Source organism: Sceloporus occidentalis, unplaced genomic scaffold (assembly GCF_023333645.1).
Source record: "Sceloporus occidentalis isolate IW3139 unplaced genomic scaffold, rSceOcc1.0.p SCAF_171, whole genome shotgun sequence".
In the NCBI taxonomy this organism is placed as follows: Eukaryota; Metazoa; Chordata; class Lepidosauria; order Squamata; family Phrynosomatidae; genus Sceloporus; species Sceloporus occidentalis.
Genome location: NW_028317151.1, coordinates 659,590 through 680,011, shown reverse-complemented (window position 1 = coordinate 680,011; position 20,422 = coordinate 659,590). Strand labels below are relative to the sequence as shown.

Below are 20,422 nucleotides of genomic sequence, written 5' to 3'. Positions count from 1 at the left end.
TCATTTATTGTATGTTACTGTGTTTTTGTCTCTTATTAAATATCTGTTAGAGTAGACGAACCCTTGTGTTATATTTTTATATTTGGTTTAACACCACAGGGAGATTCTTCAAAATTCCACCATGCATTTGCAAAAAAAAAGGACAACATGAAAATATAAAGGGATCATGCAGTAAACATTAAAGTGCACATGATGCATAGAGTCTATTGTTAATGATTGCTTATTTACATTTTTTAAGGAGTAAAGAAAGTTAAGATGATGGAATTTAGAAGGGGAAGCACAAGCAGTTTACAAAGGAAGAAACCACCATGGCTGAAACTGGATATACCATTGGCAACCAATGAAAATGAAGAACCAACATTTGTTCAGGTAGTTCTCTTTTATTCTGTAGAACCACTTTATAATTAAGTAAACCAAACAAGATAAGTATATACTGCATTTGTATATCAATTAAACTTGGTAAATAATTTGTCAAAATGATTTTCAATGGTAGATAACTATATAAACATGGATTTTATTACATATTTCAGAGAGCCTTTATTACGCTTAATTAACCCATTCACTCTATACAGATACTTACTGTAACGTTCACCCTTCGCTGTATGGACTTGGTTAAACTTTGGATTACTCATTTTACGTTTTCAGCCACTAGTGGCCGCCCTTGCCACTCAGAACCACTCAGACTGGTTATCAGGTCCAGCTGCAGTTGATTTCATGATCAAGACAGCCTTTATAAACCTGCCCAGCCCTGCAGTCTGGGCCTTGACATTGACGTTTGAGGACTACCTGTTTGGTTCCTGCTTTGGTTCCTGATCTGCTCCTGCTTTGTCTCTTGCCGTGTTCCTGAGTTGCGGCCAGCGCCCCACTAAGTGGACTCCCAAGTCGAGTGCCCTGCAAGTGGGCAACCTGCCGTGTTCCTTAGTTGCGGCCAGCGCCCCACTAAGTGGACTCCCAAGTCGAGTGCCCTGCAAGTGGGCAACCTGCCGTGTGCCCTGCAAGTGGGCAACCTGCCGTGTTCCTGAGTTGCGGCCAGTGCCCCACTAAGTGGACTCCCAAACCGAGTACCCTGCAAGTGGGCTTCTAGCGGTGTGCCCTGCAAGTGGGCTTCTAGCCGTGTGCCCTGCAAGTGGGCTTCTAGCCGTGTGCCCTGCAAGAGGGCTTCTAGCCGTGCCGTGTGCCCTGGAAGAGGGCTTCTAGTTGTGTGCCCTGCAAGAGGGCTTCTAGTCATGCCGTGTGCCCTGCCAAGTGGGCTTCCTGCCGTGTGCCCTGCAAGTGGGCTTCCTGCCGTGTGTGCCCCAACCCGAGGGCTTCCTGCCGTGTGTGCCCCAACCCGAGGGCTTCCTGCCGTGTGTGCCCCATCCCGAGGGCTTCCTGCCATGTGTGCCCCATCCCGAGGGCTTCCTGCCGTGTGTGCCCCATCCCGAGGGCTTCCTGCCGTGTGTGCCCCAACGAGAGGGCTTCCTGCCGTGTGTGCCCCAACGAGAGGGCTTCCTGCCATGTGTGCCCCAATGAGAGGGCTTCCTGCCGTGTGTGCCCCAACGAGAGGGCTTCCTGCCAAGTGACTTTCTTTGTCACTTTCAATATATATATTGTACCATCATATGCGATACAACTCTTAATCCGCATCTTCTGTCTTTGAGTTATTTCCTGCGCCTGTCTGTACCAACCCCAAGCCATCATGCATCGTGGGGTACAGACAGAGCCCCTCGTATCCCCTGCACCTGGGCTCCTTATCTACCTGTGTCCTCGGTTCGTGACAGAATGTCAAGGCCAATACAAGGAGTCCACGGGGATACCTGCAGTACTGGAATTGGTGGTGGACACAGAGACCAAGACCCAGACACAAAGAATGATGATGAGACCACAGGTCTGTGAGCATCCGGAGGCTGCTCCTTGCGGTGGGGGTATGTAACGTTCACCCTTCGCTGTATGGACTTGGTTAAACTTTGTATTACTCATTTTACGTTTTCAGCCACTAGTGGCCGCCCTTGCCACTCAGAACCACTTAGACTGGTTATCAGGTCCAGCTGCAGTTGATTTCATGATCAAGACAGCCTTTATAAACCTGCCCAGCACTGCAGTCTGGGCCTTGACATTGACGTTTGAGGACTACCTGCTTTGCTTCCTGCTTTGCTTCCTGCTTTGCTTCCTGCTTTGCTTCCTGCTTTGCTTCCTGATCTGCTCCTGCTTTGTCTCTTGCCGTGTTCCTGAGTTGCGGCCAGCGCCCCACTAAGTGGACTCCCAAACCGAGTGCCCTGCAAGTGGGCAACCTGCCGTGTGCCCTGCAAGTGGGCAACCTGCCGTGTTCCTGAGTTGCGGTCAGTGCCCCACTAAGTGGACTCCCAAACCGAGTACCCTGCAAGTGGGCTTCTAGCCGTGTGCCCTGCAAGTGGGCTTCTAGCCGTGTGCCCTGCAAGTGGGCTTCTAGCCGTGTGCCCTGCAAGTGGGCTTCTAGCCGTGTGCCCTGCAAGAGGGCTTCTAGCCGTGTGCCCTGCAAGAGGGCTTCTAGCCGTGCGCCCTGGAAGAGGGCTTCTAGTCATGCCGTGTGCCCTGCAAGTGGGCTTCCTTCCGTGTGCCCTGCAAGTGGGCTTCCTGCCGTGTGTGCCCCAACGAGAGGGCTTCCTGCCGTGTGTGCCCCAACCCGAGGGCTTCCTGCCGTGTGTGCCCCATCCCGAGGGCTTCCTGCCGTGTGTGCCCCATCCCGAGGGCTTCCTGCCGTGTGTGCCCCATCCCGAGGGCTTCCTGCCGTGTGTGCCCCAACGAGAGGGCTTCCTGCCGTGTGTGCCCCAACGAGAGGGCTTCCTGCCAAGTGACTTTCTTTGTATATATATATATATATATATATATTGTACCATCATATGCAATACAACTCTTAATCCGCATCTTCTGTCTTTGAGTTATTTCCTGCGCCTTTCTGTACCAACCCCAAGCCATCATGCATCGTGGGGTACAGACAGAGCCCCTCGTATCCCCTGCACCTGGGCTCCTTATCTACCTGTGTCCTCGGTTCGTGACACTTACAGATATAGCCACAAAAAAGGGTGCCAGAAAGCCCTTTGGAAATCTCCTTGCTGTTGCATGGGGTATCAGGCTGTCTATTAACAGCATGGACTCTCCTCTGTCGGCTGAAGCCAGCATCATTGGCTTCCTGTCAACTGATCATGTGTGACTGAGCGATGGTACACCATTATGTAAGGAATTCCATATCACGTGATCGGGCATTCTCTTCAAGTAGATGTCGATGCTGACACCCTTTGAAGGGTACTGGAGGACAGGAGATAACCAGGAGGTTCTGTTTAGACCCTGATGGGATCTCTGATTGCACATATTGTGATCAGCAATGCAAGTCTATGGAGCCCTGCTTGCTGACCACAGTGTGATCAGCACAGACAGATCAGAGGAAGGAGGGAGGGACGTTTCTCCCCTTCTAAACAAAATAAAAATTGACTGAAACATGATAAAATCAATACAATTTAATGGGAGCCCAGTGACACGGTCATACCCCTGCCATCCACAATGTATTAGTGATACCCAAAGGCATCTCAATCTATACTGCACTGGAAACAGTGGTAAAAACAACTTCAGTATCCCTAGCCCTACCAATACAAGCAGAAAAAATATATACTATCCACAAACTCAACCAAGCCAGTAGTGTTAAAAAAACTGTAATGTAGGGTAATAAAAGATAGATATGTGAAGTTGCTTCTACATAGATATAGTCTCTTTTGAATTGAGTTGCTTCTGCATTGAGATGGAGTGGTTACCTAGTTTCACCTGTGTGGGTTTATCTATATAATGCCCCAAGTAACTCACAGAACTTGCTCACTTGAGTTGCTTCTGCATTGAGATACTCTCTTTCCAAGTAGGCTATTTTAAGTACCAGTTAAAAAGAAACAGGAGTTCCCTTGGAGGAGTACAACTAGTGGAAAAAGCTTTATTTGGTTGCATTCAATTACTCGGTCATCTGTTTTGGGTGCTTTATTTTTGGTGTGTTTCTTTTCTTCTGTGTGCTGCAGCTCAGTTAATTGAGGGGAGTGGTTTCCTAGTTTCACCTGTGTGGGTTTATCTATATAATGCCCCAAGTAACTCACAGAGCTTGCTCACTTGAGTTGCTTCTGCATTGAGATACTCTCTTTCCAAGTAGGCTATTTTAAGTAGCAGTTAAAAAGAAACAGGAGTTTCCACAGGTTCCACAAGGTACTGTATTTATACTGCTATATATTTATTGGACTGTTTTTGTTGAACTTTAGTTCTGTACTTTTAACTGTTTATTTTTGATGGGTATTTTTGTTTAACTGTTATTTTGTAGATTCTCAATTATTTATTTTTTTCTTATACTTGATTGTGAGTATGGTTATGGGAGTTAGCAAGATTGATGATCTGACTCAATGCACATCTTGCTTCATGTATGCATGGCTGGATGAATCCGTCCAGGGTCCATACCTCTGTGGCAGGTGTGAGCAAGTGGTTTCTCTGGAAGCACGTATTAGAGATCTGGAGAAGCAAATTGCAACTTTGAGAGGGATAGACAATCTTGAAAGGAGTCTGCACTAAGCAGAGTTTAGTGGGTGCAGGTAGTGAAGAGGGAGGAGATAAGTCAGCTGGGGAACAGGCATGTAGCTGGGTAACAGTTACATGTGGTGGTAGAGGGGGAGGAAAGAGGAAAGGTTTAGCTAGTCCTGACCTTGTGCAGCCTAACAGATTTGCCCGCTTGAGTAAAGATGTTGGGTGCATCAGCTCAGGAGTAGCTATACTGGAGGAAGCTGTTCCTTATAACAGTGGAGGGAACAGCCCATCTAGTATGAGTGGGGTTGAGAGCGTAAGAAAGGCTAGACAGGTTGTGGTGGTAGGGGACTCTATTATTAAGAGAGTAGATAGGCTCAACCGGACAGTTTGCTGTCTCCCGGGTGCTCGGGTCCGGCATGTTGCTGACAGAGTGGATGGATTATTGGGAGGGGCTGGGGAAGACCTGGTTGTCATGGTCCATATTGGTACCAATGACAAAGTCAGTGGAAAATGGAAGATCCTAAAGAATGATTTCAGGGAATTAGGAGATAAACTGAAGAAAAGGACCTCCAAGGTAGTATTTTCAGAAATATTACCTGTGCCACGCGCAACAGTAGAAAGGCAGCGGGAGATCAGGGAGGTAAATGCGTGGCTAAAGTCATGGTGTAGGAAGGAGGGTTTTGGCTTTCTAGAGCACTGGGCTGATTTTGCACTTGGGTACAATCTTTATAGTGGTGATGGAAGAGGGTCTGCTGTGCTAGGGGAGAGGATGGCTAGAAGGCTGGAGGGGTTTTTAAACTAGTGGAAGGGGGGGAGGGACACAGAGATCTTGAAAATGGAGATAGCGCAGAAAGGAGAGGGGCTTCAGATCAGAGCAAGGGGGGTGGAGATGGGAGGAGGGGCAAGATCAGAACAGAGGAGGTATGTATTAATAAAAATTCTCAGAACTAGAGGCAATAGCATACACTAAGCAATACGATATACCATATTTGCTCGATTATAAGACAAGGTTTTTTTCAGAGCATTTGCTCGTCTTATAATACCCCTCGTCTTATAATCGGGGTCGTCTTATAATCAGACCTCAAATAGGTCTGACTATGAGACGACTAAGATCCAGATCCCAAGCAGCTGCAGGGGACCTGGATCCTCCTGTCTCCCCCCCCCGCCCCATTTACCGGTACTTCTGAGTTCCCGGTGTGTAGTTGGGGCAGCGTGTAGATGTCTACGCGATTCGCGTAGACAACTTCCGCTGCAGCAGGAAGGAGGCGCCTCCTTCCGGCTGCAGCGTAAGTGCGTGGGCTCTACACGCTGCCCCGGCTACATGACGGGGAAGTCAGAAGCACCGGTAAGTTTGGGGGGGGAGTGTTAAATGGGGGGCATAAGGCCTTTCTGGAGGCAGAATGCTCTTTGAAATGCCTTTTAACCCCCTTAATGCCACTCTGCCTCCATAAATGCCTTTTTAACCCTCTATACGCCACTCTGCCTCCTGAATGCCTTAAACCTCCCTATATGCCACTCTTCCCCATAATATGCCTTTTAACCCTCTAAATGCCAGAGTGGCATATAGGGGTATAAGGCATTTCTGGAGGCACAGTGGCATATAGGGTTAAAAGGCATATCATGGGGCACAGTGGCATTTAGAGGGTTAAAAGGCATATCATGGGGCACAGTGGCATATCGGGGGTATAAGGCATTTCTGGGGTAGATGTGCATAACTGGTGGGCAGGTTGGAAAATAGAAGGAAATAAAACCAAAATATTTTTCTCAATCGTAGCTTTTATTAAAAAAAATAGTTTAGATGAATTAACATTTACTGGTAAAACTTTTTTCCTATAGGGTCGTCTTATATTCAGGCTTTTTCTTTTTTTCCTAAATTAATATTCAGATTTGGGGGGTCGCCTTATAATCAGGGTCGTCTTATAATCGAGCTAATACGGTAATATGCATAACAGAAACATGGTGGGATGAGACCCATGACTGGGCAGTTAACTTAAAAGGTTGTAAGTTATATAGGAAGGACAGAAAAAGCAGGAAGGGAGGAGGAGTATGCTTGTATGTTAACAATGAGCTAAAGTCAAATATTAAGCAATATTGCAAATTTTTGCCTTCTTTTGGATCAACAGCAACAAATTAACAGATATAGGAAAGGCTGAACTTGATGGACACATGTCTTTTTTTTCAGCCTAAATAACTGTAACTAAGTAGGCTATTTTAAGTAGGAGTTAAAAGAAAAAAAACCAGCTCCCTTGAAGGACTTCAACATGTGGAAAAGGAATTCTATCAGAGGATTGGAGGAAGGCAGTTGTGGTTCCTATATTCAAAAAGGGCTCAAACTGGAAATTATAGACCTGTGAGCTTAACTTCTATGGCTGGGAAAGTATTATTAAGGGATAATATTCAGGAATTCATTGGGAAGAACAGTGTTATTGACAAAAATCAGCATGGTTTTATGAAACATAGGTCATGTCAAACTAAATTAATTGCATTCTACAACAAAGTAAGTACAAGTGTAGATGTTGCAGTGGATGTAATCTACTTGGTTTTTGCCATGGTATTTGACACGGTCCCACACTATAGGTTAGTATTCAAACTGAAAGAAATTAGTCTAGATGAACATTGGCTAATGCTACAGAGAGTTGTCCTAAATGGTACATTTTCAAGCTGGACAAGTGGTAAGTGGTGTCCCTCAGGGTTCTGTTCTTGGACCAATTTTATTCAACATATTTCTAAATGGTGTTGAATGTCATGTTTCTGTGTTTACAGATGACACTACACTATGTAAAGTAACACAACGTGAGCTGCAGAGGGATTTAGACTGGGGGACTGGGCATACAAATGGCAGATGAAATTTAATGTAGATAAATGCAAAGTTATGCACTTCTGGGAAAGAAATGCACAAGCAACTTACACCCTAAACAATAGCAAATTAGGGATAACAACAAACGAGAAGGATTTGGGAATTGTTATAGACAACAAACTAGGGAACAATGTGCAATGTCAGTCAACAGTTGCCAAGGCCCGTTAGATATTGTCATGTATAAAAAGGGGCATCAATTCGCGGGATAAAAATATAATTTTGCCTCTTTATTAATCAATGGTAAGATCACACCTTGACTATGCTGTGCAATTTTGGGCACCTATTCTAAAGAAGGATATTATAGCACTAGAAAAAGTACAGAGGCGGGCTCCAAAATTAATAAAAGGAATGGAACACTTTAGTTATGAAGAAAGGTTAACAAATGTAAATCTGTTAAGTTTAGAAAAAGCGGGGATATTATAGCATTATTCAAATATATTAGGGGCCAATACAAACTAGACTTGTCCATTTGTCTTCGGGCGAACATGAAAACGAACACGAAGAGTCCGTTTTTTTGTTCCTTCCGAAGAAACGTAGAAGAGAATACAGTGCCGGTAAAACGTAGGCGAAGACGAAGACACACACGAAGAATCTTCGTGATCGTCTTCGTCTACTAATCTCCCCGGTCCCTTCCCCATCTAGCCTCCCTTATCTTCACGGCATCGTAGGAGTTGTCTGAAGCGGAAATCCACAGGGCAGTGCGAGTGAGCCTATTGGTCGCCTGCAGGGTCTTCCTCTGGCATCAACCAATTGGTTGATGCCAGAGGAAGTCCCTGCAGGTGACCAATAGGCTCACTCGCACGGCCTTTTTAACTCCTGATTTCCGCTCCTGTTAACCCCTGCAATGCTGCGTTGGATAACGCAGAAATCCGTAGGTTAAAGGGCGTGCAAGCAACCAATAGGCTCACTCGCACGGCCCCTTACCACTAGTAAGAAAAAAAAACAGAAAAAAAAACCTGGGACCCTGCTGCAACAGTTAAAAGTCCGTGCCAACGACCAACAAAGTCGCTGGTACGGACATTTAACTGACACGGCGGGGACACCACTGGTCTCCCCGCTGTGTCAGTCAAATGTCCGTGCCAGTGACCAACAAAGTCGCTGGTACAGACATTTAACTTAGCATAATAACTTATTATAAATTCGGACACAATGCTGCCCTCTAATGGTAAGATACATTGAGTAGCATAATAAATTATTATGCTACTCAATGTATAACCAACAGAGGGCAGCATTCTGTCCGAAGATATATTAGCCATATGTGGTAGTGTGCTCATTTTCATTTATTAATTATTTAAAAAAATATATTCCCATGATCCGCTGGTCTCCCCGCTGCAAAAGTTAAATGTCCGCACTCGCGGACATTAATTCTGTCGAACTTGCAAACTATTTTTTTCTATTTATTTGGGGGGTTTTTTTTGTATTAAACCATTACACGAAAGGATCATGGAATATATTTTATTTGAATAAATTCCATAATAAATCACATAATATATGTTCGGACAGAATGCTGCCCTCTGTTGGTTAGATGTATTCAGTAGCATAATAACTTTGGATTTCAAGCATATGGAACAATACTACTCAATGTATAACCAATAGAAGGCAGCATTCTGTCCGGACATATATTAGCCATATGTGGCAGGGTGCTCATTTAAACTCCTGACGCCAGAGCTGCTGCGGTACGCGTTAACCCCGTATTAACCCTTTAACCGGAAAAACAAAGAAAAAACGAACACGAAGAATGTCCACGAATATTCGCCTGAAGAGAAGACAGGAACGGGCTAATATTCGCGGAATACGAAGATTTTTTTTTATTGCCGAAGACGAGCATGAAGATGAAGAGCCCCCTGGTGCCCAAGTGTAATACAAACCATTTTCTGGAAATCTATTCTTAAACTGGATTTTTTTGTCTTCTTTTGGATCAACAGCAACAGAAATTAACAGATGTGGGAATAGCTGAACTTGATGGAGGCATGTCTTTTTCAGCCTATGTAACTATGTAACTATATGTAATATGTGGCTCTCTTATTATTACCGTAATCAGGGGATGTGGCTAAACCCCTTCAGGGCCAGGTTTTTTTTTTTTACCATGTTTGCACTAGTTGATCAGAGCACTTTTTTGTGCATTTGACTGTATTCATCTCCGATTGCCCACTAACTCATTTAGTGCACCCACACATATTGTATATATATATATATATATATATATATATATATATATATATATAAACCATCATTTAGTATGAAACATATCTAAAAATGTGGGAACAATTAGAAAGAAAAGGGAAAAAAATCACAGTTTCACATATAAAAACTATATATAACCAGTACAAATGAAAAAAGTGTACTTGGGTATTTGTCCTGATTTTGGAAACACCACATATGCCTAGTATTTTCATTTATTTTGGCATTTAGTAAAATATCAATGATGCCCATCGCTGTTTCTAAACAAGATTTAAAAAAAATATATGGTATGCCCCAATAGTGGCCAGAAAAAGAAAAACTGCTAAACAAAAATATATTTTTTTTAAAGTTGACATCCCAAAGTATTTTAATAAGGGACATTTTAACACTTTTGATTAGTCCCATTCACAGTATTTCAGTAGTTTTTTCCCCCTGCATACGGGTGAATTGTATTCAGAAACACACCTCGAGTACAGGATTACCCCAAATGCTTGGGTAGGGCATGTCTCTTTGGCACTGAGAGTTCAAAATTGAAACGTGGATTACAGTTTTCAAACATGGAATTTAGACAGATAAGTTTGTTGGTCTAGGTCTCGTTTGAGACACAGTAGACGTCCCATATTTAATTTTTTTTCACATCCACTTTACAGTTTCGCTATGTTTATGTGAAAGAACAAAATAGGTCTTGATTTGTGTTCAGTAACACATTCCCCCCGTGGACATCAATACCCCACATGAATAAGTCATGTTTCTCAGACATTGTGGAGTCAAAACTGGAACATGCGTATTTGAATTTTTTTACTTTTTAAAATATTTTTTATATATATATCTGATCACTTGTAAGTGACAAGTTGAGGCCACTGATATTGATCAGGGAGAGCAATCAATAATCAGTGACTTTAAATGTCACTGACAAGTGATCAGGTATAATTATGTATGTGACTGAAGCTTAGCTACACAGTGTGGCTATTGTCCTGAAAAGGACAATAAAGTATCATAGCAGCCCACCCCAAGCATCATACAGCACTAATGTTGAGGTGAAAACAGGGCTCTGTTTATTTGGAAACACACCAATATCTAAGGACCAGGCTGTTTTTTACTTTTTGTACCCTTTGGGATCAAAGCTGTTTTAACACTTTTGCGGTGCTCGTGTTTAGATGTAATTTTCTCCTCACTCATTTAGGTTATATATTGTGTTTTTCAGGACAAGAAGGGTTTTTCTTCAGATACCATTTTTGACCATATTATCCCTATAAAAAAAAAAAAAAGATGAAAAATGTGAAAAAAACCCCCAAATTTTCTGACTTTTACCTGAAAAATCCAAAAAAAAGCTAATGTAAAAACCTGCTAAATGTCAGTGGTAGAAATGGAGAAGATTATTAGATCTGATTTCGCAAGTTCATTATACTCTTACTCCCTCTGTCTTGGCTTTAGATGTAGAGAAGGCTTTCGATGGAAAGCTGGGCTGACATGTGGTCACAAGTTAGGACTGCGGTACATTCAATTAATATTCAGGAGATGTTTTTTAAAATGCTACATAGATGATATTTAGTCCCTTCTCCCTTAAGTAAATTTTCTGATTCAAACTCCAACTTATGTTGGAGATGTGGTTATGAGGAGGGGACTCAACTCCATATTTGGTGGGCATGTTGCAAATTGGAAAATATTAAGCTGGAAACTTCCAGGCTTCTCTCATATATATCTAAATGCAGCCTTTCCGTCCATTCTTATACCTGGCTTTTTCATCTGGCCCTACCCTCTTCATGTAGTGCATGTACCGTATTTGCTCGATTATAAGACGAGGTTTTTTTCAGAGCAAATGCTCTGAAAAATACCCCTCGTCTTCTAATCGGGGTCGTCTTCTAATCAGACCTCAAATAGAGTCTGATTAGGAGACTAAGATCCAGATCCCCCGCACCGCTGCAGGGGACCTGGATCCTCCTGTCTCACCCCCCCCCCATCATACACACACTTACCGGTGCTTCCTGCTGTATTGCCGGGGCAGCGGGTTGACGTCTACGCGATCCGCGTAGACAACGTCCGCTGCAGCCGGAAGGAGGTGTGGCTAGCAGCGGGGGTTGTCTGCGTCCGTCGCGCAAACCTTCCCCGACTGTCAGAGATCAGAGTTCCCCGCACCGGTGCGGGGAACTCTGATCTCTGACAGCCGGGGAAAGTATACGCGACGGACGGATACAAACCCCCGCTGCCAACTCCACCTCCTTCCGGCTGCAGCAGAAGGCGACGTCAACCCGCTGCCCCGGCTGGAAGCACCGGTAAGAGAGGGCTGAGAGGGGAGGGGAGGGGAGAGTGTGTGTGTGTGTGTGTGTGTGTTAGTTAAATGGGGGTATAGGGTGTGTGTGTGTGTGTGTGTGTTAAATGGGGGCATAGGGCATTTCTGGAGTGGCGTTAAGGGGGCATTTAATAGAGCACTCTGCCTCCTGAAATGCCTTATACACCTATATGCCACTCTGCCCCATAATATGCATTTTAACCCCCTAAATGCCAGAGTGGCATATAGGGGTATAAGGCATTTCTGGAGGCAGAGTGCTCTATACAATGCCTTTTAACTCCCTTAATGCCACTCTGCCTCCTGAAATGCCTTATACCTCCCTATATGCCACTCTGCCCCATAATATGCATTTTAACCCCCTAAATGCCAGAATGGGATATAGGGGTATAAGGCATTTCTGGAGGCAGAGTGGCATATAGGGGTATAAGGCATTTCTGGAGGCAGAGTGGCACATAGGGGGTCAAAAGGCATACCATGGGGCACAGTGGCATATAGAGGGTTAAAAGGCATATCATGGGCCACAGTGCCATATTGGAGTGGCAAGCCTGGGGGCAGATGTGCGTAACTGGGGGACAGGTTGGAAAATACAAGAAATAAAAACAAAAAAAAATATTTTTCTCAATCATAGCTTTTATTAAAAAAAATAGTTTACATGAATTAACATTTACTGGTAAAACTTTTTTCCTTTGGGGTCGTCTTATATTCAGGCTTTTTCTTTTTTTCCTAAGTTAATATTCAGATTTTGGGGGGTCGTCTTATAATCAGGGTCGTCTTATAATCGAGCAAATACGGTAAATTACTGGCAGTTAATATCTTATTATCTATAAAAATATGCTTGGCTAGAGCGTGGAGGAAAGATGAAGCTCCCAGATGGAAATAGATAATAACGTATCAAGCAAATATGGAAAAATATTTTTATTTGTTGAATCAAAATCTCTTTAATTATAATGACATATGGTCTCCTTGGTCTAATTACCGTATTTGCTCGATTATAAGACGAGGTTTTTTTCAGAGCAAATGCTCTGAAAAATACCCCTCGTCTTCTAACCGGGGTCGTCTTCCAATCAGACCTCAAATAGGGGTCTGATTATGAGACTAAGATCCAGATCCCCCGCACCGCTGCAGGGGACCTGGATCCTCCTGTCTCCCCCCCCCCACACACTTACCGGTGCTTCCTGCTGTATTGCCGGGGCAGCGGGTTGACGTCTACGTGATCCGCGTAGACAACGTCCGCTGCAGCCGGAAGGAGGTGTGGCTAGCAGCGGGGGTTGTCTGTGTCCGTCGCGGATACCTTCCCCGACTGTCAGAGATCAGAGTTCCCCGCATCGGTGCGGGGAACTCTGATCTCTGACAGCCGGGGAAGGTATGCGCGACGGACGCAGACAAACCCCCGCTGCCAACTCCACCTCCTTCCGGTTGCAGCGGAAGGAGATGTCAACCCGCTGCCCCGGCAATACAGCAGGAAATTGGAAGCACCGGTAAGTGTGTGTGTGTGTGCATGTGTGTGCGTGTGTGTGTGTTAAATGGGGGCATAGGGCATTTCTGGAATGCCTTATACCCCTATATGCCACTCTGGCACTTAGGGGGTTAAAAGGCATATTATGGTGCAGAGTGGCATATAGGGAGGTATAAGGCATTTCAGGAGGCAGAGTGGCGTTAAGGGGGCATTTAATAGAGCACTCTGCCTCCTGAAATGCCTTATACCTCCCTATATGCCACTCTGCCCCATAATATGCCTTTTAACCCCCTAAATGCCAGAGTGGCATATAGGGGTATAAGGCATTTCTGGAGGGAGAGTGCTCTATACAATGCCTTTTAACTCCCTTAATGCCACTCTGCCTCCTGGAATGCCTTATACCTCCCTATATGCCACTCTGCCCCATAATATGCATTTTAACATATGTTTGTGTTATATATGTCAGGGTGCTGGGATGTAGCTGCTCAACCCTAGATGCCCACCTGGGAGAGTGCAGTCGCCCTGCACCAGGCCCTGTCCATCTCCGCTACTGCGCAACAACTCCTGAACACAATCTTTGGGCGCTCTGGGTCTTTACAGTCGTCTGTATGGACTCAGTTCCTGACAGTATGTTTGTGTTATATATGTCTATAAAAAAACCCCTGCTAAATAGATTCTACTATTTGTCCTGAATTTAGAAATACCCATGTTTTTATGTTTTTTTTGCTTTCTTCTGCAAGTTATCGGGCAATAAGTACAAATCACTTTTTGCTATTTCAAAACCATTTATTTTCAAATCTGGTAATTCTTCCCCCATGTTCCATTTCGGGTATCTTTAAAGCCGGCCAATGCAAACTAGACACCTCAAGGTATTTAAAATGCTGGTATTTTAACCCTTTCCATGCACTAATTAAACTAACACCCTTTATGTTCTCCTTACGCGCCTGGATCGCTCTGCCCTTTCCGCTTCCACCTCACCGATTCTCACGGTTTGCCGAAAGGCGCCTAATGTCCCGAAGGCTATCTCCTTTTGTTATGCGGCTCTGCTGGGTCATGGGTCTGGGGTCAAACTCACGTATATGTTACAATGGGAGAAAGAGCTTGGTCGCACCTATGACGTCGGGTTGTGGTATGATGCCCTTGCGAACTTCCAGGGTGTGTCCCGGAATGCCACTCATTTCGAAACCAATTGCAAAGTTTTGTTTCGCTGGTACTATGTACCTGCTACTCTGGCTAAAATGTATCCTTCTTCATCCCCGCTCTGTTGGAGGCTGTGCGGTGAGGTGGGCACTATGTTACATGTCTGGTGGGCGTGCCCTGTCCTTCGTTCATTTTGGAAGCATGTCTTCCGTCTGATTACTCAATTGCTGCACATTCCTGTAGATGAGGGGGTTGAGGTGGCTTTACTTGACATGTTCCCACCGTCGCTAGAGGCGCCATGTAGGAAACTTTTAGCGCATGTTTTGCTTGCAGCAAAGATCTGCATTGCTCGTAAATGGAAGGATTCCCCCACCCCCACGATCCGAGAGGTGTTATACTCCATCACCACGACCCTTATATATGAACAAATGGCACATACGGCCTCTAACACGTTGCATCTTTTTCACTCCACCTGGGAGGCTTGGGACGACTATTATACGCACACGTTCCCTCCTGTGGCAGGTGGCCTTCTTCTGGGGAATATGCGTACTCCCTGGTACACAAAGGCAATCACTGACTCGTGATGGCTGTGTCCTTATCTCCCCTCCCCCTCCCTTCTTCCCTTCCCTTTTTTTTTTTTTTTCTTCTCTCTTCTTTCTTCTCTCTTTTCTTCTCCTATCCTCTTCTTGGATTGTGTGTTTTCATTGGTTCATCACATTTAGAAAATTTTGAAAATTTTACTGGCAGTCCAGTTGCTACTTTTATATGCATGTCACTCCTTTTCTGCCTGTACTAGGCGAGTTTTGGTCGTTATGTATTGTGAACTCTCCAATTGTTTTTTTTTTCTTTGTGCATTTACCATCTCACATTGTGATGTGTCCATCAACGTGTAAATCTCAATAAAAATTTCATGTTCAAAAAAAAACAAACCAAAAAAACTAACACCCTTTGTCAAAATGTGTGGTAGTAATTTATTTTGTGTTTTTTTTAATCACAAAAATTGCGCTTCAGGTATGGATTTACAGCTCCTGCTGTATGTCACTTTCAAACAAGACCCCAATATGTGTTCAGCAACAACTCCCAACTACAGTGATACCCCCATGCATGGGTTTGTCAGGTTTTTGGGAGGTACAATGCCACATTTAGGAAGTGCATATTTTTTAACTAGGAACTTTTACATCTGGTCCTACTGCCCCCATATCCTAATGGGCCATCTTTAAAGCTGGCTAATCCAATTTACCCCATCAAACATATATTTTTGAAAACTAGACACCCCAAGGTATTTCAAATGCTAGTATTTTAACCCTTTTGATGTATGAGATTCTACCACCAGCCTTTGCCAAAGTTTGTGGTAGTAACTTTTTGTATTTTTTTCACACAAATTGTACTTCAGGTATAAATATATAGCTCCAGGTACAAGTCAAACACCCCAATATGTGTTCAGCAGCATCTCCCGAGTACAGTGATACCACACTTTTGTCTAGTGTTTGGGGGCTAAAAGGCCACATTTGGGAAGTGCACCCCCCCATTTTGGTCAGTCTGTGCCTGAGCCCAGCCACTCCAATTTACCCCATCAAACCATTATTTTTTTTTATTTCAAATGCTTTTACTTTAACTCTTTCCATGTCAAGATGTTTTGGAAGATACAGCGCTAATTTTAGCACTTGCTCATAATTTTTGAAATAATTTAAATGTTACCTGTTTTTTTTCCTCCCATATTTTTAAAATATTTTACTAATCACATTGTGATTAGAAAACTGGGCTCCATTGACTTGCATGGTTGAATGTAGTACCTGTATTCAAACTGTAAGTGGAGCCAGAGTTCTCAAGAGGGTCTGGAGACCCTTTAGCGAACTTTTCCAACTTTGTTATTTTTTTTTTAAAGGACGTGCCGCCATCTTGCAAGTGGCCAAATCACTTGCAGTGGTGGTTGTGGCCGCTCTCCGGAGCAGTCACAGCGCGTCCTGGGGTGTTTGGTGTTGCCGAATGCCTCGTTATGGAGGCATTTCAGCGACACCATTGAAGTTTAGGAGGCGATCAAAGATAGGATTGTTGAACATCTGAAGTCACATGGGTTTCGTGCCAAACGAATCTTATTGACTATTTTGATTGGGTGGCTAAAGTAATTGATGAAGGTGGTGCAGTAGACATTGCATACCTGGATTTCAGTAAGGCCTTTGACACTGTCCCACATAGAAGACTTATCAATAAACTGCAGTCATATTCCAAAACTAAAGAGATTCTGCCAGCATATATCCCAAGGGACGCTATAATAATTCACATTTACAGGATTAGAGAACAATTTTTTGTTTGTTTTTTGATTCTTCCAAAATTATTTTAAAATTCCAGCATTCAAAATGTTTCTCGTAAATTGTCATTCTACAGTGTGAAGAAGAAGGTACACCCTATACTTTTACATATCAAGGCATAATGACAATCATCTGTTCCTTAGCAGGTCTAAAATATAACAACAGATGAACAACAACACATGACATATTACACTGTGTCATGATTTCTTCAACAAAAATAAAGCCAAAATGGAGAAGCCATTTGTGAAAAACTAAATTTACCCTTACTGCTTCCATAGGAATTAAGATGCTAAGAAGCATAGAGGTGCTGCTGATCAAGTTCTCTTAATTAATTGATCACCTCTATAACAGCTGGCATTTCTAGCAATTTACTGGTCTGGAGCATTCAGTCAGCCATGAATTCCACCGTATATCAAAGTATTCTAGAGTCAAATGTGAGGCCATCTGTCCAACAGCTAAAGTTTGTCTGAAATTGGGTCATGCAACAGGGCAATGATCACAAATACACCAGCAAATCTGCAACAGAACTGCTGAAAAAGAAAAGAATCAAGGTGTTGCAATGGTCCAGTCCAGACCTCAACCTGATTCAAATGCTGTGGTGAGAACTGTGCATAAACAAATGCACATAAACCTCAATGAACTGAAGCTGTGTTGTAAAGAAGAGTGGGCCAAAAACCCTTCACAACAATGTGAGAGACTGATAAAGTCATATAGAAAATGATTACTTGAAGTTATTACTGTTAAACGTGGTTCTACAAGCTATTGAATCATAAGGTGTACTTAGTTTTTCACACATGGCTTCTCCATTTTGACTTTATTTTTGTTGAATGACACAGTGGGATATGTCATGTATTGTTCATCTGATGTTGTATTTAGCTAACTATAAGATCTACTAAGGAACAGATAATTCTTATATCCTGATATATGAAACCATAGAATTCAAAGAAGGTGTAATTTATTTTTCACACAACTGTATATGATAACACAGACTCTGAGAGGAAATATAAAGAATTGAAGTACTCCGTCAAAGTTAGTAATATCTTATGATGACATGTCTAATGCTTTTGATGATGTGGCTGTCAGGCTCGTCATATCTCAGGGTTTACTGGATTGTCAGGAACCAATTTTTCGCTGCCTGAACCATGGCTTTTTTATTCCTGTGGCGTTTACATCTGCGACCACTAGTGGCCACCCTCCGCCCTCTGGAGCACTCAGAACTCAGGTGTGCCTTGTTCCCTGGGTTGAGCCCTAGTCTACATCCAGCTGGGCCTTGTTACCTGGATTACCCTGCCTTCATGAACCTGCCCTGCTCTTCAGTCAGGGCCTTTGTATTGAAGTCTATGGACCTTCCTGCTGTGGCTCTGCACCTGTACTGTTCCTGGGACCCTGCTATTGTGTCCTTCCAAGTGGACTCCCTGCTATTGTGTCCTTCCAAGTGGACTCCCTGCTATTGTGTCCTTCCAAGTGGACTCCCTGCTATTGTGTCCTTCCAAGTGGACTCCCTGCTATTGTGTCCTTCCAAGTGGACTCCCTGCTATTGTGTCCTTCCAAGTGGACTCCCTGCTATTGTGTCCTTCCATGTGGACTCCCTGCTATTGTGTCCTTCCAAGTGGACTCCCTGCTATTGTGTCCTTCCAAGTGGGCTGTGTGCCTTTCCGTGCCCTTCCAAGCGGGCAAAAGACTTATTACCGGTATTTATTTTGTCATACGTCCGGTTTCTTGCTCTGACTGTATTACCCTTATTTGCTGGTCCTGTTATACATAAAATACACTACATTACCTGGAATTCTGCTTGTGGTGTCTTTGTTTGCATAATCATGCACCGTGGGTTACATACTGAACCCCAAGTATCCCCTGCGCATGGGCTCCTACCTGACCTGATCACCCGAGTCCTGACATGGATATTGAACTCCCAAAAATGAACAAACTACCAATAATGGTAGAATACATGCACTGTACATATATAAACACCAAAACCTATTGCAAGGAGAGCACGTAAGGAAAAAAAAAAGGTATATACAAAGTAAATCTTTATTAAACAATATGATTTAAATACATATAAAAAATATATATATAATAAAAAAGCATCTCGGCACCAAGGCACATATAGGAAGGTACGTATGAACAAGGGCACAGGACTACAGGAACTAGGATGGAAATACGTATGTATATAAAGGCACAAATAAGAGAAATACAAGGATGACCACAGAGATAAAGTAAAAAGGAACAAATGAAATAACATACAGCAATGGTACATCGGTGCTCAAAAGTTACTAACCAAACCTAGAAACAAGGCTGAAAACAGCAAAAAGATTGTTGATGAATGGTGCCAAGTCCAAACGTACCAACCCCAACGTACGTTTTGCTGCAATGAGCTTCATCAGGGGGCGTAGCACAGGAGAGTAAGAACGCACAGTTATAGAAATACACTTCACAAACGAGACAAAAGCTGAATGTGTGACTATATGTATATTAAACAAAACAGATACATCTCACCATAAGTAACAGACAAGTATACAGACGGCAAAACACAGGCAAAAGGGTAAATCCAATAAGCAGTCCAGGTCAAAGAAGTAACAGACAGGCACAATGGAAATCCAAGAGTCAGCCAAAGGGCATAAACTTAAGTGATATATATAATTCCCTTACGTCCTAACTGGCAGCACAAGAGGGGTATTACTGCCCCTGTGAACAATTAGGACAGGTGAAAAATTTATGATTTACACAATTAAATAAACAATTAACCCCCTTACCCCCCTATAAAGGGAACTCCACCCCTAACCACAGTGTGCTTTTTTCTGTCCTTTGGACATATTGGGACAGGTGGTGGTCTCTGTGTGAGACCTTGTGTTAGCTTGCTAACCTTTATTTTTATTTTTTTTTTCAGGTGCCCGCCTGTTTGGATTGTGTATACTATTTTTGTTTGCTGCCCTGCTGTGCCCGCAGGACAGCCTCACTTCACCCAGCTTTATCTGTGTGTTTGTGCTGGATCTATACCTGACTGGTTTGGATGTCTCCTCCCAGCTCCTTATCTTCATGTCTGCTGTACTCGTTTTAGCTGATGTCTTCCCGTACTCCAGAGGATCCTGCTCCTGAGGGGTGCCAGTCCACTGCCAAGCGGAGGCATTTTACCTGCCGCAGGTGTGATACACCTTTAGAGGATGCTTACCCTTATAGCCGCTGCCCAAGTTGCAGAGATTCCCCTGAGGCAGAACCCAATATACGTGATATGATTTGGGCTAAAGATTTTGTTGGATCCTCTATCAAGAGATTTGAGGATACACTCCAGATAAAGAGACCTAGGGCCTAGTCCCCTCCAAGGGTGTCCCTATGTCTGAAGACGCTTATCTCACTATAGATGAGCTTGACTCTTCTGAAGAAGAAGAACCTGCTTCATCGTTCTGATTTCCCATTGAGAAAACCCAACGGTTACTAAAGTCCATCCGGTTGGGGGACCAGGATGTTGACTCTAAGGAAACTCCAGAGACCACCTCTAGAGGGCCAAGGGCCTTCAAAGTGGATGAGTCTCTCATTAAGTTAATGGAGACTGAATGGAAACTCCCGGAAAAAGGTCCGATTATCACCAAGCGGTTCAAATCTATGTTTCCGCTTAATGTAGACCAGCAGCGCCCATGGGGTCCTCCCCCTAAAGTCGATATGGCCATCGCCAAGATGTCCAAGAG

The 20,422-nt window shown here is 43.7% G+C and overlaps 1 protein-coding gene across 1 annotated transcript in view; it reads left to right on the top strand.

Annotated features, from left to right (window-relative positions):
• Window positions 1-255: 255 nt before the first annotated feature.
• Window positions 256-20,422, top strand: part of LOC149279317 (inactive rhomboid protein 1-like) — a 466,620-nt gene continuing 446,453 nt past the window's right edge. Inside the window, exon 1 of the mRNA XM_089501319.1 lies at window positions 256-369. Within this exon, the coding sequence (XP_089357445.1) occupies window positions 256-369 (114 nt within the window). The remainder of the gene's footprint in view (window positions 370-20,422) is intronic.